This window comes from Spermophilus citellus (genome assembly GCF_964194105.1).
Source record: "Spermophilus citellus genome assembly, chromosome: 4".
NCBI lineage: Eukaryota > Metazoa > Chordata > Mammalia > Rodentia > Sciuridae > Spermophilus > Spermophilus citellus.
The window spans coordinates 62,163,282-62,186,350 of NC_138185.1; the positions used below are offsets into that span (position 1 = coordinate 62,163,282).

General features: G+C 45.6%; 1 protein-coding gene across 2 annotated transcripts in view; it reads right to left on the bottom strand.

Annotated features, from left to right (window-relative positions):
* ST8SIA2 (ST8 alpha-N-acetyl-neuraminide alpha-2,8-sialyltransferase 2) overlaps window positions 1-23,069 on the bottom strand; it is a 70,143-nt gene that overhangs the window by 8,224 nt on the left and 38,850 nt on the right. For both annotated transcript variants that reach the window (XR_014021702.1, XM_081292241.1), the window contains exons 3-5: window positions 22,295-22,423; window positions 18,415-18,672; window positions 12,354-12,647 (exon numbers count right to left, since the gene is read on the bottom strand). Coding sequence is in view for 1 of the 2 variants with exons in the window: in XM_081292241.1 (XP_081148367.1) it covers window positions 12,354-12,647; window positions 18,415-18,672; window positions 22,295-22,423 (681 nt within the window). In the remaining variant the exon portion in view is untranslated. The remainder of the gene's footprint in view (window positions 1-12,353; window positions 12,648-18,414; window positions 18,673-22,294; window positions 22,424-23,069) is intronic.

A 23,069-nucleotide genomic window follows, 5' to 3' on the forward strand; every position in this document is an offset into this window, starting at 1 on the left:
CCCATGGTGTCCCCACATGAACACTCACAGAGGTTTGCTCTCTGAGCACATTTGAAAGCTAACACCAGACAAATGCCATACACTAGGGATTTGTGGTTTGTTTACTTTCTGATAGTGGGGTCTTAGCAGGGAAAGGCTTTCAGAAATGAATTTTTTTTGGGGTCATCAACACTATATTCAGGAAGGGGAAGAGAAAAATTTAATCAGTGATGAAACATCCAAGTGGCTCACAGGTGAATCTGAGGTGAGACAGATGTGTACTGGCTCTCCCCTGGATTCCTTCCCTGACATGTCCCTTTGGTGAACTCTCTCCTATCCCCCCTCCAAACTAAGCACATGCCTCCCATCTTCCTGGAAATATCCCCTTTGTTCTACCCTCTCTTCCTCGGCTCATACTGTTTGTTAATTACCCCCACCTGATTACCAGGACCTTTATTTCTGCTTCTCTTACTGTGCTTAATAACCTGGGCTGATAGTTCATTACCACATGGGTTGTGGTCTCCTATGTGAAAATACTGTGATCTTCCCCAGAGTAGGGACCATAGGATTCAAATACATCCCACCCAGTGCATGCTCCTTCCAAAACCCTGTGGCAGAGACAGAAGCGCCTGACAAATCCTCCCTCATCTCCTCTCTGCGTGGTCTCCCAGCTGAGCTGGGAGCATGGTCAATACAGCAATAACTGAGCTGGGGTCACGCGGTCTGTTCTGGCTTGAGGCTGTGACAAGAGCAGGTTCTCCCACTTTGTCTTCCCCTGACCTGGAGAACTTTAAAGCCTTCTGCTAAGATGAGATGGCTTAAGAAGGATGAATCCTAGATCCTTGAATCGCCGATCAAAACAGAGCCCCTGACAATTCACATCACACTTGGCGAGGGTGAGAAATAGACGGCTGTTGGGCTGAACCACTGGGGTTTCAGGGTTTGCTATTGTAGCCTAGCCTAGAATTGATTATCCTGAGTTCTGCTGGACTCAGCAAACATTTGAATCAAATGGAATTGGAAAGACACAGAAAAGAAAAAGGAAGCTAGTAGTGCATGCAGTTTTGAACGGTGACCAGTGGGGAGAGGAACAGAACGTCCAACCCCTCAGATCTGGTTCCACCCAGAATCACTAACTGGGAAAGGTTTTTAGAGCAAATGAGGTTCCAGAATGAATCAAGAGCTCAGTGGCTGTCAGGAAAGGGACCCACTTATTTCTTATTCTGCCTCCACGGGTAAACAAGAACTCCTGAGCGATGTCTGACAGGGACACAGGGGTGCCATTTAATGAGCAACTTGTAATAGAAGCTGACTGAGTTACACAGGAACAAATCACTCTCGATTTCTTTTCTCTCTCCTCAGTCACTCTGGCCAATTTAGAGACTGTGTGGCTGACTTGTAGACTATTTCTTTCCTTAGGATAACAGCTGGGTGTTAAAACACAAACTAATTAATTTTGCCTTCCCAAATGAGGTTAGCTGGGTGCATCCGGAATGCTGTATTGACAATGCACCTTTAATATCCCAGTCTTGAGATTTTAATTAGAAGGCAAAGTAATCTCAAAGAAGGCAGTGATTATTTTTCAAATTGGCCACCCCAATTGCTGTGACGATTAAGCGCTGTATTTTATGAGCATGGACAGCAATCAATGAGGATTGCCAAAACTATCTCCAGAGCACATTCATCCATCTCCCTGGATTCCTGGGCTCAGTATGTGGTGAGAACAGAGGCTACCATTGTTGGAGAAAGGGACCAAGAGGACTTTCTCCAAAAAGCTGAGAACACTGTGAGACAGAGCTTAGATATCCTTAAGGAACAGGAATGTCTCACAGAAGGTCACTCAGAGATGCTTTGTGTCAGCTCAGCAGCTTTCTCTCCTGTCTTCTGCCTCAGCAGCCTCAGGTTAGGGGCTCCATGATCTATTGCAATCCTATTCTTGGGAGCATTATTGAGGGCTCTGATGTGCTGTGGGATATCTCAGGGTGAATCTACCCAATTTTATAGTGATGGAGACCTGCAGCTTTATGTCTTAGAATTTGGGGTCCTTGTGGAGAGGTAGTGAAGCCATGGGGAGACTGGAGATTGATTTCTGGTCCCCAGGTGTCCAGGCTCACTTATGCCAATGCTCTCGCTCAAGTACACCAGTTAATCTCAGATATGACCATGCCACCCAAAGCTCCACAATGACTCCAGGAGTTTACAAGATAAAATTAAATGACATCAGCCAGGCTGGGGATGCCCTCAAGATCTGGGCCTGTAAATCTCTCCCACCACCTGCTATGCACTGTCCCCAGTGCCCACAGAACTCGTTGGGTTATTCCAGGATACTTCCTCTGTGCTCTGGCTAGCAGTTCTTTACGTGGTCTCAGTGGTGGGAAGCTAGGACCTACAGGAAGCTCTGGGACATCCCCGAAGGGTTTTTGTCCTGTATTCCCCATTCAAAGCATTCATCATGCTACACTCTAATTCACTGCTTGCCTGTCTTTCCTTTCCTACACTTTAAAATTCTGTAAGAAGGTGGACTGATGACCTGTTTTTGTATAACCTTAGATCCTGCATAGGGCATGCATGAAGTGGGTGCTTTGCAGATCTTTAATGAAGCAATGAATGAAAACTGGCAAGCAGAGGCTGGAGGTTAACTCTGGAGGCAGAGCTAGGAATGGTGAGCAGGCCCAGCTTCATTCTCAACCCTTCTAGGCAGCCACCGGAGCTGCACATGTGAAGGGCAGGCAGACACCATCCAGACAGCAAGTTTGCTAAAAAAGAGGAAGAATACATGGTGCTGGTTATTCTAGGGGTTTCCTGCTGCTACGGGTGGGTGCCTCAGTTGCTCATGCCCATGTATCACCGCTGGTCCTTGAGGCCCAGCAGATGACCTCGGGACCATTTGTTGCTTAAACTTCTTGGCTGAATTCTGGAGTTCAAAATGACGCCACTAAAAACAAATTATAGTTGGCCTTATTCATAATCTAAGGGATCAAATTTCAAATGACCATCAGAGTCTGTTCACTAGATTGGCAACGTTAACAAATGCTGATATTGCATTTTGGAGAGGTGACAGAAAAACAGGTATTTTCAATGATCATAGATGAAAGTGCAAATTGGTACCTATCTCTATAGAGGGCAATTTTAGCAATGTCTATAATAATAAACAATTCCTGTATCCATCTCTACTTTTAAAAAAGGCACTTCTGAAGAGTGAGCCTAGAGAGGTATGTATGTCTGAGGTACCATCAAAAGAGTGAGTGATGTAACCTTGATTACACGAGCAAAAGACTGGAAGCATCGTTAGCATCTTCCATGAATTCTACTTATGCAAACCTCAATCCGGACACACGCTGGACTGCTAGGCTGTCGGGTAGCACAGTGAGGTGGTGTATGTTGATCTGGAGTAATTTGCAGAATTTAGCAATGTCCAGTGTAAAAGATATTCCCTTATGTGCAAAAGGAGATATTTCTGGAGGGGTACACACAGAGAAAACTGGCTTCACAGGTTGCATCTGTGAAGGGAGACCACCTAACCAGACTCTTAGGGGTTGAATCATATCTCTGCCACTGGTAGAAATCCTAACTCCGAGAGGTATGGGGTGAAACTGGCTTTTTGACTTTAAATCCTTTTAAACAATTTGGGTTTTTCTGTGCATTGCTATTCAAATACACAATACACATCCGTTAAAAATAAGCAAATGCCAGTAGCTGTCTGTGCCTTTACACTCTTGACATTGAGCCGTTTCTTCTCCATGGAACATGTTTCCAGAAAGGCAAAACTAGTTCCCCTTACTCCCTGTCCAACAAAGCAGACTGGATCCAGCAAGAAGGCACCAGACTTAGGATACCCTCTCTGCACAGTGAGAGGCATGCCTGGAGGGAGCCCTGCCAGCCCATGCTGGTCTCTTCCTTTACTCTTTTCCCCTTGCTTATTCTCTCCCTGGGCCTACTCTCTGGCCCTCAGGTTTCTGCTTCCATTGATAGGCAGCAGGGCCTGCTCTAGAGCTCTGTCCTCCCCAGGCCTAGCAGGAGGCAAGCTGAAATTGTGCCATCCTAAGGCAGAGGCTCAGCACTCCTGGTGCCCAATTAGGCACCAATTCACAGGCCTTGTGTGCCCCAGGCCAGCAGGCTGCTGCCCTGCCAGAGGGGCAGCCCTTTCTGTGGGTTGCATCCTCCCTCCTTGTTGTAACTGAATTACAGCCATTCACTACCAGCTGCTGACCGGTTTTCCACTTCCTGTGCCATTTTCAATTACCTTGCTGTCCTTCCCCTCTGTTGCTCTCCTGCCTTGCCAACAGCCAGCCAGAGCACTGGGCCACTCTGCAGGCCAGGGGCCCCCTGGGAGAGGTGCTCAGGGTAGGGCCCACTAAGGTGCCGAGGCTGAGCACAGCCAGCTGCCAGGCTTTGCTCTTGTAAGTGTCCTGGGAGGCAGAGACCTTCCTGGCACAGATGTGTTGAATCAAAGCAGCCTGGAATAAGAAGGGAGACTACCTAACCAGACTGTTAATGGTTGAATCATATCTCTGCCACTGGTAGAAATCCTAACTCCCAGCATCTCAGAATGTGAGCTTAGACATGGCGTCTTCATTGAGGTAGTCAAGTTAAAATTAGATGGACCTCAGGGTGTGCCTTAACCCAAACTGACTGATACCTCTATTAATGGGGAAGTTTGGTGACAGTTGGGTACATAGGGAGAATGCCATGCGAACAGGAAGATGGCCATCTACAGGCTATGGGACAAATCTGGGACAGATCCTTCCCTTAGGGCACTCTAAAGGGATGAATGCTGTGGATCCCTTAATTTTGAGTTTCCAGTTTCCAGAACTGTGAGACAAAATATGCCTGCACTTTAAGCACCCCGTCTGGTACTTTGCTAGGCAGCCCTAGCTCTCTCCATATGACTTGTATGTCCTTCTCCACAGCCCTGGTAAGGGGGATTCACTCCTGTCTGAGCATCTCTAAGGATGCTAGATTCATCACCTCTAAGAGAGACCAAGCTTGTCTCAGAAGATCTTATGTGTTGGAATATTCTCTTCAATGTGCAGGCAGAATCTGGCTTCCTCTCCCAAGTCTATTTCTACACCTGGAGATTCACAAGCCAAATCTATGAATCCTTCAAGAACAGAAATTGTGTTTTTTTGATTTTTGAATTTCCCCAGCACAGAACACCTTGGAGTCCTTAGATACCTAAGGAGTATTTGCTAAATGAAGGAAAATGGCTCTGATGTTCCTTAGAGACTTCATCTCTCCCCAAATCTTTCAACTTTTCAATTTCTCTATTACTGTGGTTCCTTTCCAGCCTGATACCCAAAAGTAAATGTGATTCTCCAAGTGGGATCTGACCAGGCAGAATAACACACAAGAGCTCCTAATCTCCCTGACTCTCAAAGATGTTACAGGTCCATTGTTGCAACCTAAGGTCACATTTTCCTTCAGAGCCACCACTCATCCACTAATGGATGGTACTTTACATCCCTCTGTATTTGTATCATTGCTTTGAACCTAAGTAAAGAATTTTTAATTTGTCCATACTAAATTTCCTCCTCTTATGTTGATAAGGACCTAGCTCTGAGACCCTGAATATTGAGAATTCCCCCAAAGTATTGCCATTGGTGAATTTGCTAAGCAGATCATTGATAACTCTCACTTAAGTCAATCAACATTAGCCTAATAATTAGCATACTTTGGGCACCAGTGGTCAATAGGTAGTGGTCAATCTATCTGTCTAGTACACAAGAAGGAGGCATTGGTGGGAAGAATAGAGACCTCCGAAGCAGAGGAGTAACATCAGGCTCACTGGTGTCCACGTTACCCCATGTTTTAGAAAATTGGAGCAAAGATTGCCCTTTTTTCCAGTGCTGTACGATCAGGAGAAGATCATGACCAGTGGTTCAGTGGTCTGACTGAAGTTTTTCTGTGGCATGTTAATTGGTCTTGATTTTACTGATAGCAGTTATGCTGTAACTTATGCTAGGCATCAGAAATCATTTGAGCTGTGCTCCAGCTCAGAGTTTTCTGGCTCAGTAGGTCTGTGGTGGGCCTGAGAATCTTGTATTTCTACCCAGGTCATGCTGATTCTACTGGTCTGGGGATCATATTGAGAACCACTTGTTTAGAGCAGCAAATTGAGACTGTGGGTAAAGATATCAAAGACCTCATTCCCTTTCCAGGTAAAGGACCCACGCTTTATGATGACATAGCAAATCCGGAAAAGGGAATTGAGGCGTTTACGTCTGTTCTTTGTAACCTCACCACTATTTGCACCTACGCTTTTGGTTCTTTTTACTTGAAACATGCATCCTTTTGTTTTTTCTTAATATTTTCATAAGTTTAAACCTACTCTGGCTTTGGCTTCCCTGACACTGTTCTTCCAGTGGGGAGGGATGGAGGAAAAAGAGAGAGAGAAAGGGGCTGGGGGAATGCCTCACTGACCTGTTTCCTCCACAAGTTCCACTGCCTCATTTGCACCACCCTCCAGCAGTTCACTCAGCTACAATGGACTAATCCACTGATGAGGTCAGAGACCTCATGATTCAATCACTTTTCAAAAGTTTTGCCTCTGGACATGCTGCCCCGGGGGATCAAGCCTTCAACACACGAGACTTTTAAGGACACTTCTGATCCTGATATTATGTCTTCCTGCAGGCTGGGGACATACCCTCAGTGACCTTACACTCAGCTGCCAGGCTCATATCCTGAGCCAATGACTTAAATGAGTGTATATGCATACAGGCAAAATGGGGTGGTGATCAGGAGCAAGAGAAGAGCCTGGGTCTGTCCCTTTCCAGATCTGGGAACTTGTATAAATTACTCCCTGAGGCTCAGTTTTTCTATCTTTAAAATGGGGATAATGGTAGTAGTTCTTTCATTCCATGAGAAAACAGTTAGACAGGGTTTGGCTCATCAGTATTTGCTATGGTAGCATGTGCCCCCTTATATCTTTCCCTGTGTGTCCTATTTCAAACCCTCCATGGTGGCATCAGAATGTGTAATTGCATGTCTGTTTTTTTTTTTTTCTTAAAAAGATATCTTGGGATGCAAAGAAAACCAATCTGAGAGCAAAGCCAAAGGCCTGCTTGGTCAAGGGGCAAATGAGTTTTAACAAAATAGAGTAAAAACCCCAGTACTGGTGTCTGGTGAGACCTTTCAGCTCGCCCTGATGGGTGGGAAAGCTGTCCCATGTTCTGAACAACTGCCGAGTCTCCGTAGACCATTAATGTGCTACTAACAAGTGTGGCAACTCCCCGTCCACTAAGCTTCTCCACTCCCCACCATTCCAGAATGGTTATGTACAAATTTGTGCTGCACCTGGTACTTTGAATGAGAGTCAACACCACTCCATTCCTGGTCATTCTACTTACTGGTTGACTGACATCATACAAAACACCTAACTTGTCTAAGCACTAAGTTCTTCAATTGCAAGATGGAGATTCTAGGGTGCCTGAGAAGTCGATTTCATATGAGATTCCCATCAGCAAAACCAAGGGTTTAAGTTTCTCCATATTCTCACTAATATTTTTCGTTGTCGTCTTTGTCCTCCTCCTCCTCCTCCTCCTCCTCCTCCTTTTTCCTCCTCCTCCTCCTCCTCCATATTAGCCATGCTAGTGGCTTGAAGTGGCAGTATCCCATTGTGGTTTTACTTGTGTTTCCCTAAGGAGCAGTGATGCTGAGCATCTTGTCATATGCTCGTTAGCCACTTGTATATTTACTCTGGTAGAATCCTTTGCCATTTTTGAATTGGGTTATTTTTTCACTGTTGAACTGTTTGGAAATTCTTTACATATCCTGGATGTTAATCCTTTATCAAATATGTTATTTGTAAATATTTTTTCCCACTCTATAGATTTTCTTTTTACACTCTTGCTAAATTGCCTTTTATGCAAATGTTAGCAAATGCTTTACATTTTGATTTTGAATAATTTATCTATATTTTTTATTATTGCCTGTGCTTTTGGTGTCAAACTTAGACTACTGCCAAACCCAAGGTGATGAAGATTTTCCCCTATTTTCTTCTAAGAGTGAATTTTATCCAAGTGAAATGTACCCTTAAAATTATTAATAGTAAATTTTATGTTTGGCATATTTTGTCACGATAAAAAATATTTATCTCCCCACAGATACCCAATAAACAAAGGGTTTTGATGGGCAGTAGATTTTATTTATTTATTTATTTCCTTTATTAAATTATTTATTTATTCCTAATTTGTTATACATGATGGCAGAATGAAATTCATTTGGGCAGTAGATTTTAAATTAAAAAAAAAGAAGATTATTCGGCAAACTAGAGCTCATTCATGAAACTTCAGGCTGAAGAACTTGTGACTGACAAGTTTGACTTAGTGATTGCTCAGACTCCTTTAGGGTATGATATCAACGTAGGCCTAACTGCACTTTGCTCCCTGTGGCTCCACTGCCTGCCTAGTTCTGTCTTGTGAATCCCCAGGACAAATCCAATCCCTTTTCCAAGTGGTAGCTCTCCAAGTGGTTGGTGGCAGCTGCCATGATCACAGAAGTCATGCTGTTTGATCACATGCTTCCCTGTGTAGAATGGGACCTGCATTCTGAGGAAGGGGAGTTTCCCAGTAAAGAGACAAAGAAAGCAGGGCTTGGGGCTGGGAAGACAGGTGATACAACCAAGCAACAAATGGAGCCGGGATTTGAACCCTTTGGAGGTGTTCCTAGAGCAAAGGCTGTATTTTAGATGCCAGGCAATGCTGCCTCTTGGCCAGGTCCCAGGTTCCCCCTTAGCCTTCTTCTCCACAATCCCTTGGTCTTTTCTTATATGGCTTCCTTCTACATCCCTCTCCAGTCTATTCCCTCATTTGCAGTGAATACCAGGCCAGGCCCCACTAAGGCAGAGTCAAGCCCTTTTTCTTATTACACATATGCCCACTTTTCATGGATGCCCTATTGGACTCAGCATTCTACAAGGTCCAGTGGCCCCACAGAGGGGGAGGATCATTAGAGGAAATCCATTCCAAGGCCCTAGCAGACTCCTTTTCCCTACCCCCATCATTTGCTAAAAGCAGGGGCTGGCCCCACCTGTCTCTCTTGTAGTATCCTCCCAGGAGTTCCCGCAGAGGAAGATATTGCAATCTCTGGATTAACAGCCTGTTTGTTTAAAAGGCTTATTACTGGTTCTTAATGCTATTTTGACAGATGAAAGAGAGTCAATTAGAGCTGGAAATAGCTCTGGCTGCTTAGGTTTCTTCCAGGTGGCTGCCCATTCCGCATCCATGGAACTTTTTCTCTCTTCACCAAAGAGAGGTTCTTTTGCTTCTGTTATCCATTTGACCCCCCAAAACCACTCAAGAGTTTCCTTCTTTTGCAAAGATATGCTGTTGAAATCATGGATGAGGGTTGCTGTGACAGACCCTCTCTGTGACAGGGACAAAGTGAAAAAATGCTGATGGGAGCCCTGACAGGTCAACCTCCAGGATAAGGAATATGAATGGCTTCAGTGAGCCCTGTGTTTTTATAGGTATCTCTCTGGTTCCATCAGCCACAAATGCAGTTGCCCTGTATTGAATATCTCTTTAGGGTCTTTGGAACAATGGGTTCCCTGTGTCAATTCCCACCAAAAGTGTCCAATGTTGGTCACAGGCTTGGGTACCTCAGAGTCAGTCATCTTTATGAGGGCAAGAGTCTTTTGTGGGTGGCTCACAGGGTTTCCCAGAGTTATGCTAAGGCCCCAGTGAAGGGCATTCCAATGCCTCCTGGTTGGTAAGGAGTCTGTACAATAGACTTTGCCATGTCCCTGGAGCAAAGGTGTGATCTCCCATGTGGTTTGTTGGACAATTGGGTACAGGATAAGTGGTCAGAGTATTTGTAAGAGGCACCTCAAATTTATGCCCAAGAAAGAACTCTTCCTTAATGCTCCCAAATATACATTGACTTCTCTGGGTTCTCTTATGGAATATAATGCCACTATCCAACTGTTTGCTCACACTCAAATCCTAAATCATCCTGGATTCTTCTCTTTAGTTCATGCATAAAGGTCCTTAAATAGAAGGCATCAGCAGATCCTGTTTTCTGTCCCTCCACATTACAGAGCAAATTGGACCAAACTGATATACAGCCCATGCTACCATTCTCGTCTAAGGCATATTTATTTTCTGTCTGAGCTATCACAACAGCTCTCCAACACCTATTCCAGTTTTCATTGTTGCAAGAAAGATCTTCTAAAGACATAAGTCAGATCTCCTCTACAACTTCCATGGCTGCTCCTAAACATTTAGAGTCAAGTCCAAACTCCTTACTATGGCCCACAATGCTAAATGTCTTCTAGTTTGTCTCTCTTGCCAATATCATTTCCTATCTTTTTCTCCTTGCTCACTCTGCTTCAACCACGTGTATTTTTGCTGATCCTTGAATATATATTCCCTTTGTCCTTTGCACTTGAGAATCTTCCTTCTATCTGGAATGTTCTTTCCCAGAACTGTATGTGGCTACTGTCATCTCATTCCTCAAATCTTAGCACAAACCAACTTTATTCTAGAGAAAACCTTTCTGATAGCACTCTCTGTAAGTATCCTATTTATTTGCTTACCTATCATTTATCTTTCTCCATCAAAAATTTTGGGTGCTAATGAGATTAAGAATTTTATTTTTCACTATTGAATTACACTATCTAGACTAGGATATTGCACATAACAATCACTCAATAAATGGTGCTTATATTTTAAAATATGCTCATGAATTGTTTGGTACTCTCCTATTGAGAGGTGGGGTCTGTGCCCACTCCACTTGACTCCGGACCTCCTTAGTGACTGGTTGTCTAGTAGAGTATGATAGAAGTAACACTATGTGGTCTTACAAGGACAATCAGTATCTGCCTTGGTCTCTGGACCATTTGTACTAAAGCCTGGGTCTCCATATAAGTAGTCCTACTGCTCTGAGGCCGCCATGCTGTGAGGAAGCTCAATCTAGCCCATGTAAAAAGGCCACACTGAGAATCCCTAAGATTATATGAAGAGAGAGATACAATCAATCCCAGATGTTCCAGTTCCCACTGTTCTCCTGCCATCCACTATCTGACTGTTAACTGTAGAGACCTTGACAAGAACCATCAGCTAAGCCATTCCTGAATTTCTGATAATAGAAATTGTGAAAAATACCAAAAATAATGTTATTTTTAAAGTCATTAAGTTTTGAGGTGATTTATTTCACTGTAATAGAAGACTAGAACAGAGAGAATGGATGCTTAACATCCAACTATTCTCTGGTGGCTGCTATAATGTGTACTATTCCTAACCAATTTACTGGTCCAAGTGCCTAGGCAGTCTATACCAGGTCTCATGGATGGGAGAAAAGAAACGGGAAGTTGAGAATTACTACTTGTTAGGCTGAACTTTGAAGAGCCTCATCTGTGTGACCATTAAACTATTCCCTTAACAAGAATAGTTTAGAACCTTCCCAACATTCTCTGGCTTCCTTAATTCTTCAAGTCCTTTTCTAGAATTAGACACCTAGTCCTAACCCAGAGAACCCCTACTTGATTATTATTATTTTTAAATTTTTTTAGTCGTAGCTGGACATAATACCTTTATTTTTAATTTATTTTTATGTGGCGCTGAGGATTGAACCCAGTGCCTCACAGGTGCTAGGCAAGCGCTCTACCACTGAGCCACAAACCCAGGCCCACTACTCAGTTATTTATATCAATCTTGCTCAAAACTCTTATACCTCTTCCTATTTCTTTCTGATTTCCTAGGTGAAGTTTGTTCCTTGTTTCAGAGAGAGGAACTGGTGGACCAAATTATATCCCATCAGACCCTCTTTTGATCTTTTAGCTTAATAAGCATGAAATGTTCTGCACAGTCAGAGAATATTACATAGGGAAGTAGAGGTGATGACCACGGACAATGATAATGGAGACAGCACTGAGTGTTTCTTCCATCATGGTACACTAAGCGTTTCCCAAATACTATCTCATTTAGTCTCCACATCCCTCCAATGTAACCATCCCATTCCTATTTTACTAATGAAGAAACTAGAGACATTTAGGGGACATATTTGAAGCCAATTCCATTTGATCCTGATTTCCGGAGAAATCACCTACCTGGGATGGCAAATATTTGATACTCTAGCCACTTTCTCCCTTCCCAGGTTTGTGGCATCTGGTCCCACAGAACCTCTAGATCATTCTTACCATAGCTCTCCAAGTAAGTACGACCAATTGGTCAAAACTGGCATGCCGGATAAGACCCTTTTGCTACCTCCCCAATTTCTCAAGGAAAAGGGACCCAGAAAGGTCAAGTGACTTTCTAAGGTCATCCAGCTAATGGTTGGTAGTGCTGGGATGGAAATGCACTTGAGAAAGGAATATCGCCTACAAGGTATGTCTCATATTTAGTGACAGCCCCCTGCACAGGGAGGTCGCTCACCCGCGGACAGCGTGCAGCAGGCGCAGCGAGGGGTACGCAGTACGCACGTTGACGTGGTGCTTCAGGATGAGCTCGTTGACCCACTCCACACGCTCCTTGCCACCCCTGGCCATGAAGGCAGGGATCCACAGGATGCTGCCATTGAGGCTGTGCAGTCGCTGCAGCAGCTTCTCCCGCCACGTGGCATTGACCAAGTCCTCGAAGGCCCTCTGGATGACCGAGGGGTTCATGGTAACCAGGTCGGTCTTGAGTCCTACATCCCGGGCATACTCCTGCACCGGAGCCAGGTTGCACCTGAGGAGGAAAAAGGCAACAGGGTCCTTTTAGAAAAGCTGAACCCTATTCTTACATGTAACCTTTTTAATTGTTTCCCTCTTCTTTCTTCAAACTCATCACCAAAGATAAACCCAGGGCATCTCCCTGAATGACAGACTTCTTTTGTTATCCTTACTCCTCCTCCTGCCACAAATGTTTATTAAGCCTCAACCACATAGTTAGTAATTTACTAGGCCCTGGGGACACAAAGTACCTCCATTCTGGAGTTCAGGATCTAGGAGAGGAAGAAAGGGGCAAGAGAGGCAGTCCTCAGCTGCAAGATGAAGATGCTGTTGGCAGGCTGACTTGCTTGCAGGTGGCAGAGGGTGGGCTCTGAAGACAGACTCCCAGGTTTAAAACTCAGCTCTGACATTTTCTACCTGTGAATATGGGCAATGTACTCATCTCTCTGTGCTTCCCGAGGGCTATGCCAGAGATCACGACAGCAGCCCCACAGGGATTACTGCAGTTACACATGCCCAGTGCCTAGACCACAGCTGGGCCACACTAAGAGGCCCATGACTTCATCATTCTTACAGGGAGGAGAAGTAGTAGGGGCTGATGACTGAGGGAGTCTAGAAGGATGAGCAGAAATCCAATGGTAGACATGGCATGGGAAGAGAGTCTTTCTCCAATTTGCTAAAACAGAATAATCACCTTGGGTACTGGTTAAAAGTACAGATTCCTCAGGTCCCTTAGCTAGAGAGCCATTCAGCTGTTCCAGAGCTTAAGAATTCTCTCTCCCTCTCTCTCTCTCTCTCTCTCTCTCTCTCTCTCTCTCTCTCTCTCACACACACACACACACACACACACACTTTTTGCAGAGGGTGTGAAATAGCCTGAGTGTTCAGAGGAAGGCAAGTGATTTGGTCTAACTGGGGCAAGTCATGTGAAGGAGATGGGGCTAGAGAGACATGCTAGACATGTAAGATATCGAAAGGCCTATGTGTCAAAGTCTTCGTTCAGAAGGAAACAGAGACTACTAAAGGTTCTCGAACAGGAGAGTGATATGGGCACATTTGTATTAGGCAACAACAACAAAAAAAGTTGTAGGATTTACTGGAGGGAAGGACTTGGGTATCAGAGGATGAAATAAGAGGTCACTGAAATTGCTCATGAATCCGTCAGGCTGCCAGGATGGACAGCCTCTTATTTAACTAGGGACTATCTTGGGGGCCTCTCCCATCCTCAAGGGTTCTGGTTTATATGAGCACACTTGGGCTTCCTGCCTGTACCAAGGACCTTTGGAAGGCAGCAGGGGGCGCTGCTGGGGAGGCTTCCATGCTGCCTGGGATTTGATGGTAGAAATAAACTTGAGAAATTAGAATAAGTATGTATAGAACCGAGGTTGTGAAGATGTGAAGACTGGGGGCTATATGCCATCGCCAGATGATGAAATCCAGAAAGACACCATTTACTCCTGGCCTTAAGCAAGGACTTTTCTTCTGTAACTGGGTAGAAAAAGTAGAACAATTAGAAAGAAAATGAACATTATGGAGCCCCTGGTGTGTGCCAGCCACTTGGCTAGTCATCAACAGAGATCAGTTCATTGTACTGTGACTCATTTTTAGTCACCCTCTTTTTATAGATGAGCAAACTGAGGCACAGAGTGTTCCAATTAAGTTGCCCAAAGTCCCAGGGTTAGTAAGGGAACCACCAGGATTCGAACTCAGTTGTATCCGATTCCAAAGCCTGTATAACTATTTCCAACTGAGCCCCGCCCCCTCCATTCCTGCCCTCAGACCTTGCTATCTCTGATATCTAAATATTGCAAGGAAATAGAATTGTTGGAGGACACCTTCAGGAGCCCCTGCCACAGGCTGCAGAGATTGGAGTATTATTGCCAGCACATTATCCAGTCTTGCGCCACCTTGGTCTTAGTTACCTATTGCCCTTAAGCTGTGCTGAGCCAGGATTCCCAAACCTTCCCTGATGGCTGGGGCCTCCTCCAGACCAACCTCCAGTTCCTAAGAGCAGGGTCAGGTGGACTCAGTGAAGTTGAGACTTACTGAAGTCAACTGCAGGCCAGGAGGAGCTGCGGGGAGGCAAAGAAGGAAGCAGACAGCAGTGTAGGATGCCATCCTCTGGAAGGTGCTATGAAACACTGAGGCACATGGGCTCCTGCTCACAATGGAGGCTGGGAGGTTCAGGCTATTCCAGTGACCAAGTCTCAGTGAGGATGCCTGGGGGCTTGGGGGCAGGGGGCAGCTGTGCCCTAAATGGATGCCTTAGGTACACTTCTTCCCCACACTGCTTCATTTATGGAGAAAGGGCAGAGTCAGGAAAGTCTTACACCTGTTCTAGGCTCTCTTATGTCCAAAGAATTCTGGGTGGGCTGTGAGAGGGCTTGGTTCTGGGCAGAAAAGGAGTAAACCTTTTCCAGAAACAACCATATTCATAGGTCTACACTGAGCCATCTGCAGAGTGAGGGAGGCAGGTATGTGGGCTCTGAAGCCAGACTGCCTGGTCCGTGGCCTGGCCCTGGCCCTCACTAGCTGTGTGCCTCTGGGCTTTCTGTGCCTCAGTTTCTTCTCTACAAATTGGGGATAAAATAAAATATGCCTGTTCTGCAAAAACTAAATAAGTTAATACTGGTGAAGTGTGTAGAACAGCACATGGTACATGCTAAGTGCCCAGTGAATGTTCAGGGGTGATCTGAAAGGTTATTTATCTGTGAAAGGTCATTTGCTGGTAGGATTCTCCCTCTGGAGGGGCTGTGCTTGTGTGTGCACATGTGAGCACACAATGAACTCTTGATCCCTAAACTTCTGGGAACTCCCCCTGCACATGGCCCTGAGTCAGCCATGGCCTCCTCACCCTGGCACTGCAGGCTCCTGTCGTTCTCCTAGTACCAGCCCTCCTGCCCAGCCTGTCTCAGCAGCACCTCGTGCAGCCTGTGCTTGCTCAAGCCATTGCCTCCCTGATCCCTGAACCTGTCTTTCTGCCTCTGTGATTTTCCTCATGCTCTTCCCTTCTCCTCCCCACTTTTGTTGGTCCAAGTCAGCCACACTCAAATGCCACGTCTTCCAGAAGCCCAGGAGGTGCCATGTTTTGCAAGCTCATTGTGTTTATGTGCTCTGTGTCTCACCAGAACCCCCAGCTCATGTTTCCCATTCAGTTTTCTTAAAGGGAGTAAGGTCCTATGTGTCTTTGAGACTCTCACACAAAGGAGGGACCCAGGGTGGACTGATTTAATTGAAGACTCAGATTAACATGGACAGAGACATCTCCATCAGGACTGTCATGGTGCCTGTCATCTTGGCAGAACCACAGGGAGCTTATTGGAATAGCAGAGTCTCATCCATGTCAACCACATGCAGGCACTCCTCTGTACTGCACACAGCCTTGGCCTGGAGGTAAAGATGGACATAGCCAACTGGGTGCAGTGGTGCACACCTTCAATCCCAGGAGGATCACGAGTTCAAAACCAGCCTCAGCAAAAGTGAGGCGATAAGCAACTCAGTAAGACCCTGTCTCTAAATAAAATGCAAAATAGGACTGGGGATGTGGCTCAGTGGCTGAGTGCCCCTGAATTCAATCCCCAGTACCCCTCCAGAAAATAAGATGGCATAGCCACTCTGCTTTGGAGGAGCTCACAGTCTAGGTGAATGCATGTGGTGGAGACATAGGGTGGACAAAGAATTAACAGTAAATGTGCCTCACCCTGTGGGACATGTTATCTGAGGAATTTCCAAATGTCATTCCTTTAATGCTTACAACCTCATACTCTCTTGACTGTGTGTGTGTGGCAACAGAGCATGCTATGGCCCTAAGTGCAGGCTGCACACCAGCAGCAGTGACATCCGTTGGGAAGCTTGTTAAAAATGCAGAGCCTTAGTCCCCACCTCAGACCTGATGATTCAGACTTTTAATAAGCCAGGTGATGCACACATGTTCCCATTTGAAAAGTACTGGGCTACAGCCTGGACAGGATTCATAATGGAAGAACTCAAAGCAAGCCCAGGCCACCCATTTTACAGACAGTTAAACTGAAGCCCCAAAAGACAATTCAAGTGATGTGCTCTGAGCCATGTGACAAATGGGCATCAGAGCCAGAAACCACACTATTTACCGTGTGTGCCAAAGAGGATGCTGTGAGCCAAAATCAGCCATTGCCTCCTGAAATTCCTGAGGCAGGGTTTGGTGGAACACAGAAAGCTCGCTGTTGAAAGTCATTCTTCGTGGCAAAGAAAAGAGGCATGGCCTATATGTGTTCCATGAGACCAGCAAGGCCTCCCTCAAGCCTGCCCGGCACCTTGGAAGGAATCTGGCCTTACCATTAACACCCACCACACCTTTGCTCCTCTGGCCTCCAGTCAGACAGATCCACCATGCTTCCTTCCTCTCCTCCAACCAGTCTTTAGCCTGAAGGACTTTGAAAACTAAGGGCTAAGCCTTTGGTTATACCAGAGACAAAGAGACCTGCCAAAGATGAACAAAATGGAAGCCACTTTGGCTACCAGACTGTGATAGTTCTCCAGTCCTAGGGGATACTAAGGTAATTAGACCTGTTCCTTCCCATGTCCTTAGTTTCAAGGAATTCTATGATCAGATCATTTCCCAAAGTCCAGGAACAAGACTTTCTTTGCATCAGGACAGTCCCAACAGAAACATGAGACACAGTGTGAGGTTCTTCCTGGGCCAGGAGCTATTTGGAATGAAATCTGAGGCTCCAAGTGTCCTACTTTTGACCAGGGGACAGCAAAGCCTTGTTTTCAAGTCTGAATGGGCTGGGGCCAGGTGTTCTTGGCCATGGGTCCAAACTGAGTCCAAACATCCCCAGAGACTGAAAAATGAGAACTGATATTTTAGAGGAAAATGATGGTCAAGTACAAAATCCAAGTTTCTCTGTCACTCCCTCACTTCAGACTTTGACTACAGCATGATGAAGTTACTAGCAGAGTGCCACCCTCCAGGATGCTATAAAGAGCTTTGCCAATTTGGACCAACAATCCAAGTCAGCCAGGAGATTTTCTTACTAACCTTTTGTGCCAGGCTCTGTTTAGAGGTTAACAAACTTTTTTTCTGAAAAGGTGCTAGATAATAAATATTTTCAGCTTTGCAGGGTATACGCTCTCTGTGTTGCTTTAGCAACAACGCTTCAGCTCTGCCCAACTACTGAACTCTGCATCATGAAAAGAAAGCAGCCATTGACAATGTGAAAATGAGTCAGAGTGGCTATGTTCCAATAAAACTTTATTTATAAAAATGGGGGTGGGGGCGGCTGGATGTGGTGGTAAATGATTATCATCCCAGCAACTTGGGAGGCTGAGGCAGGAGGATCACAAGTTCAAAGCCAGCCTCAGCAATTTAGCAAGGCCCTAAATCACTCAGTGAGACCTTATCTCTAAATAAAATACAAAAAAGGCTGGGGATGTGGCTCAGTGGTTCTGCATCCCTGGATTCAATCCCCAGTACCCCACCCCCCAAAAAATATTTAAAAAAAACAATAGGCAGTTTGCCTCCCACTGCTCTGGGTTAGTGATTCTCAACCTTGGCTGTGCACCAGAATCTCTGGAGCTCCCTTGGCCATACCTGCCCTGACTCCCTTATCCCCCAGATGATTTAATTGGTTGGAGGTACAGTCTGGACACCTGAAGACAAAGATCCTCAAGTAGCTCCCATGTGCATTCAAGGTTGAGAATAGGGACTAAGCCCACCAATGTGTCTTGTTTAATCTTTTGGGACAACTGCAATGCTCAGCGTCAGTATACCTGCTGCTCTGGGCACCAGTGCAGGTGGTTACCTGATGACGAAGCTGTGCATGTCAATCTCCTGCCCACAACCACTGTTCAGCAAGACCCCCGAGTTGCCCACAATGGCACAGGTCCGGAAGTGCTTGTTCTTCAAGGGCGAGGTTCTGGGGAGGAGCTCGTACAGGTTCTGGGACACGTTCATTGTACTGTCACGGTCAAAGATGTAATGAATAATGTCTCCGGGCTTCAGGGTCCCCTTGAGGACGGAAATATCCTTTTCAGCATCCAAGAACTTTAAAATTTGCTTCCTATGGAAACCAAACATGCATGAGGAAAGTCTCTATGTTGCCAGACGCGCTTTGCCAAACCAGATTTTCCTGTCCTATGTCACTGTGTAGGGCTGCTGCACCCCAGCAAGCAGGTAGAGAATAACAAGAGTTCAGATACCCTCTAGGATGGGTTCCAGGACTGACAGAAGGCCCCAGGATAGAAGGAGGTCCACCATCCAGGTTTACGTATGGCACTGAATGTTCCTTGTCCCAGAAATGTTCTAGTTTGGGGTAAACTCAGACATTTGACCCCCCTGCATCACAATCCTCTCAGAGGGATTCAGTGCCACCATGTGAGAGGGAGTCCTGAACTAGGGACATTAAGCCAGGATGACACAGGCCTTCAATCCTCATTGGCTTATTTTCTTTCATGGAAGCCTTCCTGGGCAGAGAGGCCAAGTAGGGGTGAATGGGAACTTGGTACTGGGAGGGGTACCACCCCTTCCTCTCTGAGACACTGAGAGGGTGGCCTGCCACTTTGCTGGCTCGTCCATTGTGTAGAGTGTGTCTCTGGCTCCCCCCACCTGGAACAGGATTTGTGAATCTCACCATCTCCCTGGTCCACAAAGGAGAAAGGCTCCTTTGTGGTGTTTCAGAACAAAGGTGATCAAAGGGCAGCTGTCTAGTCCTGGGTACCTTTGACTTAGAAGGCAAGTTCTAGAATCATCTAGAAAAGCCCAAGAGAAGGGATGGGGTTGGATTAGGGAAAGAAAGGGTGCCCTCATGGAATCCCTAGGGGAGTTTTACTTAAAACACACAGCCTTCTTCCAGGAACCTGAGCATCCCAGCCAGCTGCCTAAATTACCTAATGAATCTTCAGAGATAATTCAAGCCATAAAGAGAAAGGAATTGGCTACTCAATAAATAAAATAAATTTCATCTCCTGTGGTGAGCCCCTATCTAGAAAGACCCAGGGATGCTGGCCTCCCTTCCCACAGAGCTTTGTAGGCACAGAATGCTCATGCTGTCTTCAAATGTGAGGATCTGCAGGATGGTTGCCCCGTTGTACAAATGGTGACGCTGAAGCCCAAGAGGCTGCTGGATTTGAGATGTGCACAGCCTGTGAATATCACAAGAGGCTGTACGATCAGTCACTTGAGAACTATGGAAACTTCAGAAGCTCCAGCTGACACCTAAGACATCCTGATTCTGAGGGGGGCTGTGATTTGCCCAGGTTTGGGGGGCTCTCATATGGCCAAGGAGTACCTAAAACCCTTGGCCGGGTATGACATTCTCCATTCACTTGTCTTTCCACATTTGTGGCCCTGATCTCTTGCTATTATACAGGGGAAATCACCCTTGCTGAATAATTTGTTCCTTTTGATGGAAAACAGGTGCTATTTTTTTAAAACTAGGTTTACCAAGGATTACATAACTCGGCACATTCATATAGTTTGGAAATTACTAAAACCCTTGCAACTACTTACCCCAAAGTATTTAAAAGCAAAGAGAGTCCCTAGAAAGCCCATAAATAAATACCTCTGTGAGGGAATTAATTTCTAACTAATTGTGAGAAATGACTATCAATTATTAAGCATCATTGCAAATCACTTGCAGAATCTTTTATTATGAACAATTTTGGTGATTAACTGACTGAAATAGAGGGAGATTCCTTTTCCTTCTGGGTGAAAACACATTGTTCCTCTGAAGGTAGCCGGGTGTTTCCAGGATGCCCATGGAGGCCACAGTCTGGTCTTCGAAAGCAAAGTGCAGGAGCGTGTGTGGGCATGTGGGTGTGAGAGTGTGCATGTGTGTTTCTCTGCCCAGTGGCAAAAGGAAGGGCCAGAGAGAACTGCAGCTGGGTTTGTGCTGCCAGGGGAATTTCACTAATAGGTACAGCGGTGCTGTACATGGTGACCATTAGAAATAAATGTTCACCTCCTGACCCCAGGAACATGTGAGTGTGACCTACATTTGGAAATATAATCTTTGCAGATGTAATTAAATTAAGGATCTGGAGATGAGATCACCCTGGATTACCCAGGTGGGCCCTAAATCCAGTGACAGTATCCTATGTGAGACAGGAGATGAGACTAAGCAGACCCTGTAAGAATGACCTCAGAGACTGGCATCTGCACCCCTGTTCTGTGACAACCCTCCAGTTTGCCCACGGTGAACTGGAGCCCCCAGAAGCTGGAAGAGGCAAGAGGAGGGGTCCCTCACCCATAGCTCTTGGTGGGAATGTTCAGGATTTTGGCCTCCAGACCATGAGAGACTAATTTCTGTAGTTTCCAACTAAATTAATGGTAATTTGTTGTGGCTGTCAAAGGGAACTATGTGGTGGTCTTGCTGACTCCAGGTGTCCTGGTCACAGGGGGCAGACTGACAAGGCTGGAGGACCTCCCCACACAGCCTCTGAGGAGACACTGAAGAAGTGGGAGGCTGGCGGATGGTGGAGTCCAAGGACATCTCTTTCAGATGGATTCCCAGCTACCTGACCCATAGATCTCATTCCTCTCTATTACCATACCCCTCATGTCCTCAAACAAACCTCAAGAGCTAGGGAGTGGGGCACTTCCTATCTGAAGGAGCAACTCCCTGATGTGTGGCAACATTGCTGGTGCATATTCTCCACTCCTTCCCCATGCTGATGGCCTGGATGGCCATCAGAGCTCTCCTTAGCTGGTCCTGGTTGTCCTTCACCTTCATCTCCATCTCTCTATTCCCCACTCCTTGTTGATGCTCCTGCGGCACCCAACACACACATCAGACTTCAATCTCTGTGCATGTGGGATGTGGCTTGGCACATCTGGAAAACTCCAAGTTGTCCTTCAAAGCCCAGTGCTCTAGACCAGCCTTTCCCGGCAGTCCTCTAAGACCCCTTGCAAAATGAAAACGGCTCCTCATTCCACCTCCTTATTTCCACCTGTTGCTAAGATGCAATACCACCAAATGAGTATGTCCTCCTCTTCTGCCCTGTCTTTGCTTCTTTTTGTGTTTCTCTGCCTAACACTTCTGATTCATGTCAGCACCTTGGGATGGCAACACAATGCTTGGAAACAAATAGATTATACCGACTAATATTTGCTAGGTCAATCATGGCTACATCTAAACTAAGTGTCCAGAGATGTTGCAATTATAATTCTTCTCCACATTTCCTCAATCCTACTCTCTGGAGAAACAGACTTCTGTTTTCAGGATCAGGTGTCATGTCAGTTCCTGGGTCTCTCAGCTAAGAGTTTTTATTTTCATGTTGTGGGAGAGGGGCAGGATTTCAAGCCACAAGAACTATGGGAGGGAACAGTTCACCATGGGCAAGAGGAGGACAAACAGGGGTGCAGATGACAGGCAGGCTGAAAGAGAAAAAGAGGCCACCTGTGGCCTCCATTTCCCAGGTGCTCTATGGCCCTAGCCTAAGCCAGGTATCTCAGCAGGGAGTTCCTGCCACCTCCCCTGCCCAATTTGCTATGTACACATGCCAGGTTGCTGGGCTCACTCTGGGTTTTATTTCCAATTGATCGTTTACAGATGAAGCTTGTCTCTGCAGGAGGTAAACATTTTATTTCTATTCTACTTCTTTAGATGATGGAGAGGGACAATTTGCAGGCTTGCACTGGAGAAGGCCAAGCCTGCCTCTTGTCCTATAGGTAATTACCAGTACCTGATCCTCAGAGAGAGCGTCTGGTTGTGTCTCCATTTGGACGAAGCTGGCTGGATGTTGTGTTTAATGCTTTCATTACTTCTGTCAACGACAGCTGGAGATGAGGAGCCATTTATTACAACTTCGGCTCTGGAAAGAGGGAAAAAAATAAGTAAAGACGAAGGTAGACATGATCTGTTAGCATGCCAATGACAAGTCTAATAGTTTTGTTTTTGCACGAGCTTGAATGTAAACTTCAGAAGAGCAAAATTGCAGTTATTACCTGAGAAGCGAAGGAAGTCTATTTATCTTCTAGAATGCACAAACTCTCTCCCTCGGGTATAACCTACATACATTCTTAGAGACAGGAAGGGGGGTGATAATACTATTTTTCTACCCCTCCACCCTCAATGTTTCCTCCCAGTGAAACCTGGCAGTCACACCAGAATAGTAATGTTTCCTATTTAAGCTATTGATAAGAAACTCCACAAGTAACAGTTCTATTAGCTGCAAAGCATCATATAATGGCTTGCAAACTCAATAAAGAGAAGACAAAAGCTTATGCCAGGACAAGGTCTCTGTAGACTGCGGCTTCTCTCTCCTCCCCCACATTCCCATCACTCTTTTGTTGACACAAGAAACATCTGCCGGTGACAGAGTTATTCATGCTGTGTCTCTCTGTCCTACTAGAATGCAAGCAGGGAATCTCTCGTACACATTCCTACATTCCCTCATGGTCTAACATAGCAGGTGCTCAATAAATAAGTGTTGAATTTGACTTTGAAATTGATCCTGG